General features: G+C 49.1%; 1 protein-coding gene across 1 annotated transcript in view; it reads left to right on the top strand.

Moving 5' to 3' along the window:
• The window catches only part of CRYZ (crystallin zeta), an 11138-nt gene extending 5015 nt beyond the window's left edge, over positions 1–6123 (top strand). Inside the window, exons 4-9 of the mRNA XM_027874026.1 lie at positions 301–464; positions 1019–1070; positions 4078–4227; positions 5161–5262; positions 5358–5453; positions 5780–6123. Coding sequence (XP_027729827.1) covers positions 301–464; positions 1019–1070; positions 4078–4227; positions 5161–5262; positions 5358–5453; positions 5780–5944 — 729 coding nt within the window. The 3' untranslated portion in view covers positions 5945–6123. The remainder of the gene's footprint in view (positions 1–300; positions 465–1018; positions 1071–4077; positions 4228–5160; positions 5263–5357; positions 5454–5779) is intronic.
• Positions 6124–11628: the final 5505 nt, after the last annotated feature.

Below are 11628 nucleotides of genomic sequence, written 5' to 3' on the forward strand. Positions count from 1 at the left end.
CAGGTCCCCTCATCTGACCCGCCCCCCAGGTGCTCTCATCTGACCCTCTCCCAGGTCCCCTCGTCTGACCCCCCCAGGTCCCCTCGTCTGACCCCCCACCCAGGTGCCCTCATCTGACCCTCCCCCACCAGGTGCCCTCATCTGACCCCCCCCAGGTCCCCTCATCTGACCCCCCTACCCAGGTACCCTCATCTGACCCTCCCCCAGGTGCCCTCATCGGACCCCCCCGCAGATACCCTCATGTGACCCCCTCCCCAGCTGTGAAGGATGCAGCCTGTCCCCCTCTATCTTCCCCAACAGGAAGGAGACAGAGTTTTCACCACCAAAACAGTCACAGGGGGCTATGCTGAGTACACCGTTGCCTCTGAGCACACTGTTTTCCTGCTGCCGGAGAATCTGAACTTTGGTCAAGGTGCATCCATTGGGATCCCCTATTTCACGGCCTTCCGTGCGCTGATACACAGGTAAGGACCTGCCGGGGTGGGCTTGGCTACTGTCCTTTCTGACGTTTGTGAAGTGCTGTTCCCGGTCCCCAGCCCGGGGACTTCTGAGAACGTCCCACACAGTGCTGAGTGGGAATCGAGCCCGGGTCCATGGAGGCCCCAGGTCTGGATCGACGTCCTTTGGCCGCAGCCAGGTGACCTCTCATCCCCAGGGGGCCGGGCCGGAGGCTCCTTTGCTCAGAGCGCTCCCCGCCCCGGCCTGTGGAGCAGGGCCCCCCATCCTTTGTGCTGCAGCCGTGGTCGAGATGCCAGCCTGCAGAACTGAAGCCATTCGGAGCCGGGCAGCCCTGGGTTCAGGCCTTGCCTCTGACTCCTGCTGGCCATGGCCCCTCTTAGAACCCTGGGACTGGACATCAGGAGATGGGGGCTGTCAGGCCACCCTGCTCCAGGCTGTCCAGGCCTAGTGGCCTGGCCTTCCCAACAAGCCCCTGAACAGCCATTGGACTCCGTACCTGGGGGAGGGGCCCAGCCCAGGGACAAGCGGGAGGTCATCGGGGCTCTGTTCTCTGTTCCAGTGCCCGGGCCAAGGCTGGAGAGACTGTCCTCATTCACGGGGCCAGCGGAGGAGTAAGTATTCTCCAAAGTATGACGTGGGAATGGTGTGGCAGCTGGGTGCTGGTTCCTGCTCGAGGGTCCAGAAGGACCACACCCGGCATTTGCCTTTGTCAGGCCTGGAGAGAGGCAGGTGAGGGGGTGGGAAGCCCCCGTGCCCAGGTCAAGCACTGGCACAGAGTCTTTGGGTCCCGAGGCCCCAGGACCCCCTGTCGTGCCATGTCAGCTTCCCAGGGACAGTGGCTGTCCCTGCCCACAGGATGGTTGGGTGCTCCTTAGACTCCGCAGCTATGGCCGCTGCAGGGAGGCGGCTCTTGGACTACACGTTTGCTGTGTGAGCGTTTCTTCTTTTCTGTGGAGGGAGAGCAGATTGTTGTCCACGTAAAAAGATAAGCTTGGGGGCAGCTAGGTGGCACAGTGGATAGAGTACCGGCCCTGAGTTCAAATCCGGCCTCAGACACATAACACTCACTAGCTGTGTGACTCTGGGCAAGTCACTTAACTCCGACTGCCTCACCAAGAAAAAGAAAAAAAAAAAAGAAATATAAACTTAATTTTTAAAATTGCCCTGGTTGGGGCTTCAGCACGTGGTTAGTGGTGGATGAGGCCTGGCCACGCTGGGCTCCCTCTCTGCCTCTGACCTGGACTGCCCTGTGTGACCCTGGCCAAGGCACTGACCTTTCTGTGCCCTGGGGAGGCCAGAGAGGGTACTCCCAGGACTTTTGCAGATAGCTGCACTGATCAAGAGAGGGGCTTTGCCCCAGTGCAGTCAGAGAATGGGCCATCTGAACAAGCCTGACAGCTGGACCTCTCAGGGAGGGTACTTCAGGCTTTGCCCTGGATAGTTCCCAGTGCCTTCTGGGACGTTCACTTCCCGGCCCAGCCATTGGCTCACCTGCTAAGCTTACATCATGATGCTCCGGAGGATGTGGGCTCCCCGCATAGATGGCTGGCTAGCTGGCTTGGCGTGCATGGATTCAGAGAGGGGCTCCTTGGAGCAAGAGCCCCAGGACCCCTGCTGTCACCAGCTGGTTGAAGGAGCCCCCCACCTCCCAGAACCTGGGAGACACAACTTAGCATCTTCAGACGGGAGGCCAGCAGGGTCCTTGCTCCTGGGCCTTCCCAGCATCAGGCTGGTACCGATAGACCAGGAATCGTGCGTCAGCCCCCCTGTGTTCATACCTTTCCACGAGGTGACCGGGCAGCACCCACAGCGCCCAGTCTGCTGCTGAAGGGATCTGAAGTGGCTGAGCCAGGCATCGCCCTTGTCTCCTCTCAGCTGAGCCAAGGATCAGGCTGTTCAGAGACCATTGGCTTTCAGAGCTGGTGTTGCTTCTGAACTTGGTACACAAAGAAAAGGGGAGCCAGTTTCCCCTGGGGAGGGCGCTGGCAACTGGCTCTGCCTGGGCGAGGAATTTAATTGGTTTATTTGATAGGTCAGCCACATCACGAGCTCCCCTTCTCTGACTCCCCCAGTTGGCTGTTTGAAGGTGGATTAAATAAAACTTGGATTGGCCAGAACATGTCCAATAACCCCAGTTACCCTCTAATAGACTTTGAGAGAGCTCACCTTGGTATGCTGTATAACATACAAATCTGTGTGGGAATCGGAGGGAAGAGCTTAGCAGAAATCCCTGTTATCCCCAGCGCCCTTGTAGAATGCCTGGCCCCTGAATAGCAGTTTTAAAAAGCAGAAACCAGGCACTGTTTCCGAGCGGGTTCAATGTTGGTTAAATCCCTTGGATTACAGTAGCAGTGAGAGAGGCTGGGGGGGGCCCGATGTGGGAAGCCACATCCAAGGGAGCCGGAGGGGTACCTGGCTCAGTCATCTCTCTGCCACGGCGGCCTGCTGCCTCACTGAATTCTAGCTTCTCTAGGCCTGTTTGGAATATGGCCCTAGACTACCTGTGGAAGCCTGTGCTTGCATCACTTGGTGAGGGCACCCAGCTCGAGGTGGCTGTCCAGCAAGGGGAGGACAGAAGAGGTGTGGGCCACCACAGGCTGGGGTGATGGGGCAGCTAGTCTATCCCTAAGTGGAACTGAGAGAAACCTGCCCCCCTGGACCTCCTTCTAAAGATAAATAGTAGAGACTGTACAGGTGGCTCCATAGTAGTGTGTAAAGACCGCTAGTCTGGAGGCAAAGGTCCCATGTTCAAATTGTGCCTCTGATGTAAACACCACATGGGCAATTTGCAGGCCTAAGAAATTTCCATTTCTTAGGCCTCAGTTTCCTCCTCTGTAAAAGAATCCTGTCCAGTCCCAGATCTGTGATTCTAGGACCTTGGACAAATCACCAATTCCACATGGTCCTCGGTTTCCTCAGCTGTTAAAAAATGGTTTGGAGTAGACGGCCTTGGAGGGCCGTTCCAGCTTTACGTCTGTGACCACAGATGATGATGATAACTGGCATTAATCTGGAGCCAGCTGTGTGCTAGGCGTGGCACTGAGCATTTTATAACTTATCTCATTGGATCCTCACGACAATCCTGGGAGACGGGTTTTGTTGTCATCTCTTTACAGTTCAGCAAACTCAGGCGAACACGGGTCACGTGGCTTGCTCGGGTCAGTGTCTAAGACCAGATTTGAAGTTGGGTCTCCTTGACTCCAGGCCTGGTGCTCTGCGCACTGTGCCCCTCATCCCACTTGCTAGCGCTATTGCCTTGGGTAATAGCATCACTAATTATCCCAGACCTCCGGTCTTGGAAGCCGGGGATTGGTCTAGATGGTCCCTGGGGCAGGGAGTGCAGGGAGTGGCCCCTTGGCTTATCCTGGAGTGCAGGGCCAGCTGTGCTGGAGGATTGGGCATGTGCTGAAAGCCAGAAGCTGCCATGGCAGGGTCCCGAGGAGGTGGGGTCTTGGCGGGTCCAGCTTGGCGCCAGTGCCCATCTAGACATCCCTAGCATCTGTGTCAGCCTCCTGTGTGATTCTCTTGACCTCTCGACCCGTGAGCCTGCAGAGGACAGGCGTCACGTATGAAGTCAGGAAGCTGACCAAAGAAACCCAAAGTGTTCTTTTTCCCCAGGTCGGAGTAGCGGCCTGCCAGATGGCCAGAGCTTATGGGCTCAAGGTTTTGGGCACAGCTGGTACAGAGCAGGGGAGAGAAATGGTGCTGAAGAATGGAGCCCACCAGGTCTTCAATCACCGAGAGGCTGATTATATCCAGAAGATCAAGGTAGGATTGCCCCTTGAGGAGATGTGAGCTCCCAGAGGGCGTGGGCTGTCTTTGGCTTGTTTTTGTGTCCCTAGCACTCAATGCATAGTAGGTGTAGTGGTGATAATGATAGCTAGCATTTGTCTATCTCCTACTGTGTGCCAGGCCCTGTGCTCAGCACTTCACAAGGATTCTCCGACTTGGCCCTCGGGACATCCTTGGGAGGGGTATGCTCTTATTAACCCCATTTTACAGCTGAGGAAGCTGAGGCAGGCAGGTTAAGTGATACTCCTGAGGTCACACAGCTGGTCAGTGTCCAAGGCTGGCTTCTGTGCTGCCTACAGAAATACTCGTTCACTGACTGACTCACAGTAGAGCTGGGCTGCAGGCCACCATCTCATGCTCGCTGCTTGTCCCTGGGACTTCGGGAAGGGAAGGAAAACTCTCTGGGCACGCAAGGGTGGCAGTGCTGCGTCATCCAGTAATGTGGGAGGGCAGCGATGGGGCTGCCACTTTGGAGGCTGGGGCCCCGTGGCCTGTATATCCGTCTTGCTGCTTGGTCAGTGGGCCCAGAGCATGCAGCGAGGCTGGTAAATACTTGTGAGCTAGGTGGGTACCCTCAGACCCGACTCTGAGCCTCAGTTTCCACATCTGTGAGATAGGGGTGCAGATTTCTCACCTGTCTCATGAGGTCGAGAGGCTCCAACTAGACTCTCAGCTCCAAGGCCCTGCTAGGCCTGGCTTTGGGAAGGGGCCCCTCCCGTGTGTCCCTCCTGGAACGCCGGCACACCTTGGCGAGGGGTGGCAGCTGCTGTGGCTCTCTGAGTCCTCTGTCCTTGGTGCTCGGCCATCCCTTCGGAGGGACCATCGCTCCATGTCACAGGGCGCTCTAAAAAATGTGTCTGTTTACCGTTGGAGTGCGTGACTGATCAGTGCACTTGTGTCGTGATGTAGGAATACGTCGGGGAGAGTGGAGTGAACGTGATCATCGAAATGGTCTCCAACATCAACCTCCAGAAGGATTTGCAGCTTCTCTCCTTCAAAGGAAGAGTCATAGTGAGTACTGGCATCTCCAGGACAAGGTTCCAGCTTCGCCCCGCCCCAGCCTTATGCTCCGTCCCCCTCTAACGTGAACCCCTTTTTGTGCCCAGATCGTTGGCTGCAGGGGCCCCATAGAGATAAACCCCAGGGACACCATGAAGAAGGAGATCAGCATCATCGGAGTCTCCTTATATTCCTCCCTCAAGGTAAGTGCCCGACACCTTTCCATGGGGTCCCCGAGGAGGGTCTCTCAGTCCTGGACCTGGGCAGGCGGTCTGCGGAAGAAGGAGTCTGCGGATCCTTTACCAAAACGTATCAAATACGCTGGGTTATGAAGACGCCCGAGCAGAGGGGAAGTGAGTTCTCAATGTCCACAGACTTCACGTGGCACCCAGAGGGTGTTTAAAGGGGTCAGCGCCCCCATGCCCAGACATCTGAGTGCCTTCAGGGCTCCTGCATCCCTTTCCCTCTGGGAACGCCTTTGTTCCAGTGCAGACAACACTAAATCACTACGTTTTTGCATTTCCCACAGGAGGACTACCTGCAGTCTTCGGCTGCGCTGCTGGCTGGCATGGAGACGGGCTGGCTGATTCCAGTGATCGGGCCTCAGTACCCGCTGGAGAATGCCGAGCAGGCCCACGAAGACATCATCAAGAGCCAGGGGGCTTTGGGAAAGATGATTCTCGTCATGAACTGATGCTGCCCAGTCCAGTGAGGACCGTGGCTGCAGCGAGAGGTTCTTCTGCCCTTCCCGCTGGAGCCCGTGGGCATCAGGCAGCGGTGTGCCATCGGGCCTTCTCCGTGCCTGGGCCCACCCAGGCCTCTCTGCCTTATCACTGTCGACCTTAGTCAATAAAGTAGAATATTAACAATGGCTCCCAATGTGTGCTACTCTTCAGGGGGGTGGAAGGAAAACCCTTGACCTCAAGTCTGGGTTTTTGCTCCAGGCCAAAGGGGAGAAAAAGCATCCAGAAAGAGGGAGGGACATCAGCGTCCAGGGCAAAAGGGAGAGAGGCCAAAGAGTGGAGGGCTGCCAAAAAAAATGAAAGCCCGAACTGGGCAAGAAGGAGGTTGATAATCATTTAAAAAAAAAATACAGAGATGCCATGTGATTGCTCCGAAATGTGTTAGGCAAGATCTGGTTCCAGCTCCAGTGTTCTTGGCACGTCACTCCTTCCCTCCAGGTACTTCTGGTCAGCCCTCAAGTGCTTTGTGCACGCATGAAGGCCATCTTCTTCATGCCGAGACTGTTGCCCTGCACCTAGCACCTAATGGGTTCAAAGGAAGGACCTTGGCCACATAGAGAGATCTGTAGGAAATAAAAGGGTGGAGAGGCAGTTGAAGTTCTAAAACACCACGAAATACTAAAACCAAATCAAAAGAATGGAAAATAGAAGAGAATCTGAAACATCCCGTTAGAAATTAACAACTGATCTGGAGAACAGATTGAAGAGAAATAACAGAAGAATAGTTGGGCTACCTGAGAATTACAATAAAAAAAGAAATTTTCAAGGAAAATAGCCCTGAAGTTCTAGAACAAAAGGCAAAGCAGAAATAGAAAAAAATCCACTGATTGCTACCAAGAAAGAGTTCCCAGGAGGAAAACTCAACTGGAATATCATAGCCAAGTTTCAGAGCTCCCAGGTTAAAAACAAAATACTGTGAACAACATGGAAAAAAAGAAACAAAACCAATTTAAATATGGAGCTACAATAAGTTTTATGCAAGACTTAGCAGCTGCTACATTCAAGGACTGTAGGTTTTGGAATACTATGTGTCATAGAGCAAAAGAGTTGGGGTGACAACCAAGGGTAACCTAGCAAGCAAAGTTAAGTATAATCTTGAATGAAAAGAAATGGATACTTAACACACTGAAAGACTTTCAGGTATTTGTGACACAAACAGCAGAACTTAAGGGAAAATTCTACATATAAGATCCAGGATAAATAGAAGGTAAACATTAAAGACTAATGATAAGAGACTCAAGGAGGTCAAATTGTTGACTTTGTATATGTGAAAATATTATCAATACTCTTAGGACTTTCACCATTATTTGGGCAGTTTGAAAGAAAGGGTTAGGGTTAGGGTTAGCTGTGTATGATGGAGTGAGTCTGAAAAGAAACATGTAGGATACAAATTAAAACAATTCTGAGGTACCATATCACACCTATCAGATCAGCCAACATCACAAAATAGGAAAATGATAAGTGATGGAGAAGATGTGGGAAAATTGAAACACTAATATGTCGTTGGTGGGGTTGTGAACTGATCCAACCATTCTGGAGAGCCATTTGGAAATATATCCAAAGGGTTATAAAACTGCATACCCTTTGACTCAGTAACTCAGTCACTTATAAGTCTGTATGCCAAAGAGATCATAAAAACGGGAAAATGATCCACATATACAAAAATATTTATAGCATCTCTTTTTGTGGTGGCCTAGAATTGGAAATTGAGGAGATGTCCATCCACTGGGGAATGGCTGAGCAAGTTGTGGTATATGAATGTGAAGGAATACTATTGTGCTATAAGAAATGATGTTCAGGCTGACTTTAGAAAAACCTGGAAAGACTTACATGAACTGATGCTGAGTGAAGCGAGCAGAACCAGGAGAACGTTGTAGACAGTAACAGCCACGCTGTGTGATGACTAACTTTGATAGACTTAGCCCTTCTCAGCAATGTAAGGATCTAAGACGTCTCCAGAGGCCTTGTGATGGAAAATGCTCTCTACATCCCGAGAAAGAACCATGGAGTCTGAATGCAGATGGAAGCAGACTGTTTGCTCTCCTTTTCTTTCATTACTTTGTTTTGTTTCTTCTTTCTTGTGGTTCCTTCCATGAGTTCTAAATCTTCTTTACATCATGACTAATGTAAAAATATGTTTAATATGAATGTATAAGTAGAACCCATATCAGATTGCATGCTGTCTTGGGGAGGGGAGAAGGGGGGAGGGGGAGAAAATTTAAATCAAAATCATACGGAAGTGAATGTTGAAAACTAAAAATAATTTTAAAAAATTAGATAAAATGGAGTAATTATCTCATACAAATGAGGCATAAAAGGAAGAATTCATACAGAAGAAGCTAGTAGGGGGAGGGAGGGTAGTAGTGGAACCTTAATCCCATTGGGAGTAGGTTAAAGAAGGAACAACATATATATATATCTAAAAGGGTATAAAAGTCTTCTAAATGCAGAAAGAAATGAGGGCAAGGGAAGAGGGGTGAAAGGAGAGAATAAGGGAGGGACTCTTTGAGGGGTGGGTAGGTTAAAGAATAGGAGGGCAGGTAGCAGGTGCAGTAAAGTAGAAGAGTGAGGAGGGATAGGGAAAATAGGGTGAGAAAGATAATGAGGAAAATAGGGAGAAAAATGCACAAGTAATTGTAGCTTAGAATGTGAATGGGATGAATTTACCCATAAAACGGAAATGAATAGCAGGTTAAAAATTTGAATTCAATAATAGGTTGCTTTGAGGAAACACTATGAAAATGAGACACAAAGATAAAATAAAGGGCCAGAGTATTATTTATTATGTAAAAAAAGCAGAGGTAGTAATCATGATCTTAGGCAAAGTTAAAGCTAAAATAGATTTAATCAAAGAGAAAAATAGGGAAACTAAACAATGTTTCAGCAATATTATTTAATATTGTTTTAGACCATTTAAAATTATTAGACAATATAAAATGCCTGAGAGTATACCTGCCAAGACAGACACAGGAACTGTATAAACATAAACATAAAACACTTTATACAAATAAAGTTCAGATCTATTTAATTAGAGTAGTATTTATTGTTTATGGGTAGGTAAAGCCAATATAATAAAAAATGACAATTTTATCTAACTAATCTGTTTATTCAATGCCATCCCAGTTAAATTACTAAAAAAAAATCTTTCTGAGTTAGAAAAAATAATAATAAAATTCATTTGGAAGGACAAAAGGTCAGGAATTTCAAGGAAACCAGGGAAAAAAGATGTAAAGGAAGCAGATTCAGCAGTATCCAATCTTAGATATATTATAAGGTGAGAGAGCATTGTTGAAGTATGAAATGGATAATTCCAATTATTTTAAATCAAGATTTTCTTGTATAAATAAAACCTGTGTAGCCAGGAATAGAGGGAGTGCAGAAAATTGGGAAAAAAACTTTCATAGACAGTCTCTCAGACACAGAACTGGAATACTGCTGTGGTGTAGGAAATGATGAGCTGGTGGATTTAGAAGAACATGGAAAGATTTGGAGCCATGAAGGAAGGCACTGTCCACCTTCAGAGAAAGGCCGATGGGAGGACATAAGCGTAGTCCGGTCTTACGAATGTCTATATGTCTGTAGACATCTGTGTACATATGCCTTTCTCCATCCGTGTTTAATTGTAACCTTCTCTAGGTCGGGGTGGGAGAAAAAGTAAAGTAAAAAGAGCCCAGTGGAGAAGGAAGGAAAACATGCTAGAGAGCAGAGATAAGCTGGACAGCCTTGAAAACAATGGCCAGTATTTATTCTATAGGTTTTCTTGAAATGGAAACTGACTGTTTTATCTTGAATCCCATCTTATGTTCTGTTGTGTACACGGCAATGTTCTTTTTTTTTTTTCTTTTCTCATTTTTATTTGTTTAAAATGAATTTTAAAAATTATTTTAAAAAGGAAAAAAGAAATCAAAGGGGATGTTTTCAGAGGACTAACTGCTCTGGAAGGTTCTTTGTGAGCCTCGATGTCCGAGGGGCCTCCCCAGGGCGTCTGGGATCAGATAAAAGGTCACTGGGGAACACTGAACATGATAAACAGAAATCCCGCCAGCAGAGATCACGTTCATTGGAGACGCTTTTCCACTTGAGTTGGACAGCGCTGCCCTAGGCCCGGAGCTGGCCTGGGATCATCGGCTTAATTCAATGACATGAGGCAATTCACCGAGTCTGGTGGGGAGGCTCCCTCCCGTCCCCAGATGGCCCCGTCCTGCCAGCCAGCCTCTCACACTCTCCCGAATCAGGTCTGGCCCCAGGCAGTCCCTGTCCTGGGGCAGTTCTCAAAAACCCTTCATTTGAGGAGCATGGCATCATTCTTGCATTCAGGTGACTGCTTCCAGCATGGATTGATCCCTGACCTTCTGGACCCTAGAATGGGCTTTTATCAAGCTCGGTTGCCTTGTTACCCATCCCCATTTTGACTCAGTCTGACCCATTTGGACCTCTGGAAATCGCAGCATTTAAAATCCTCACCTCCCACGTCCCCGGCCTTGACTCCAGGTGACACTCAAGTTTCGATCCCCATGTGCGTTCTGGACCGTGTGAAACAGGAAAGCCTTCGCCTCCCTGGCTGGGGCTCACACTCCACCAGGACGCTCTCCCTTGAAGGAGGGATTCCAGCAGAGTTCAGGAGGGTGGTGCATCCTCCAGAACCTCACTTTGCTGCTGTTTCAAAAGGAGTGAAGGAAGGAGACACTTCCTCTCAAAAAGGGGGACAGGAAGAATGAGCTCTCCCACCGGCAGCTTCCTACCTGTGAAGGAAATGCCCTCGAGGTTTGTGGAATGACGTGGGAGCAGCGCCGGGCTCTTCTCAGTCTGACGGGGTCCTTTGCCTTTTTAGGATGGTGGAACCTTATTGGTTCAAGTGCCCCAAACCAGTCCATTTGAGGTTGTCCTCTTCCACGGCCTAACGCCGATCTGTGTCTTCCACGCGAGCTCCCAAAGAGAAGACCGGTGTATTCTTTCCCTTCAGAGAGATCCCTCCAGCCTGAAGAATATGCCTCTTCCAGGTAAAGTAGGATATGAATTATGCTCAAGGGAAGCGCTGTAGCAGAAATAATAAATATGAATAGCTCACCGTAAGAGTTTAATACGAACATTCAAAATAAGTATCTGTGATTTCTGATTAAATCTTTGAGTACATATATTTATCTTTAATCACATTTCTATGTAATTGTATGCACACACATTCATAATTAGTTGTTGCCTAGAATGTTTTCTAATTAACTTTAAACTGTTAATTTATGGTTTATTCTGGTGACATGATCTGGAAGAAATTGCCCTGTATTAGTATTGAATGGATGGCATGGGGTTGGTTGTTTTCTTTCTTTGAATTCCTGAATGTGTTTTCTTGTAAGAATGTGAAAGCAAGTTAGTGTCCGTGCATTCTATTATTTTCTTAAAATGGGAAATGGTACTTTACTGTGAGTACTATGTTCTTTGGGATACCTCATTCACCTTTCTAAGAGGTTCCAAGACCATCTCGGGATGAGAAGCCAACGGGGGACATTGCCAAGCCTGCTTTTCTGTTCCCCAATGACACCATCCCAACATTTTGTTTTCTTCTACCATGAGGACTTGTCCCCCTGATGTTTGGGAGGTTTTCTGTTGTCCCCACTTTTTCTCTGGACCTGATTCCCCATCA

The sequence above is a fragment of the Vombatus ursinus genome, unplaced genomic scaffold (genome assembly GCF_900497805.2).
Source record: "Vombatus ursinus unplaced genomic scaffold, bare-nosed wombat genome assembly UNPS02014804.1, whole genome shotgun sequence".
In the NCBI taxonomy this organism is placed as follows: domain Eukaryota; kingdom Metazoa; phylum Chordata; class Mammalia; order Diprotodontia; family Vombatidae; genus Vombatus; species Vombatus ursinus.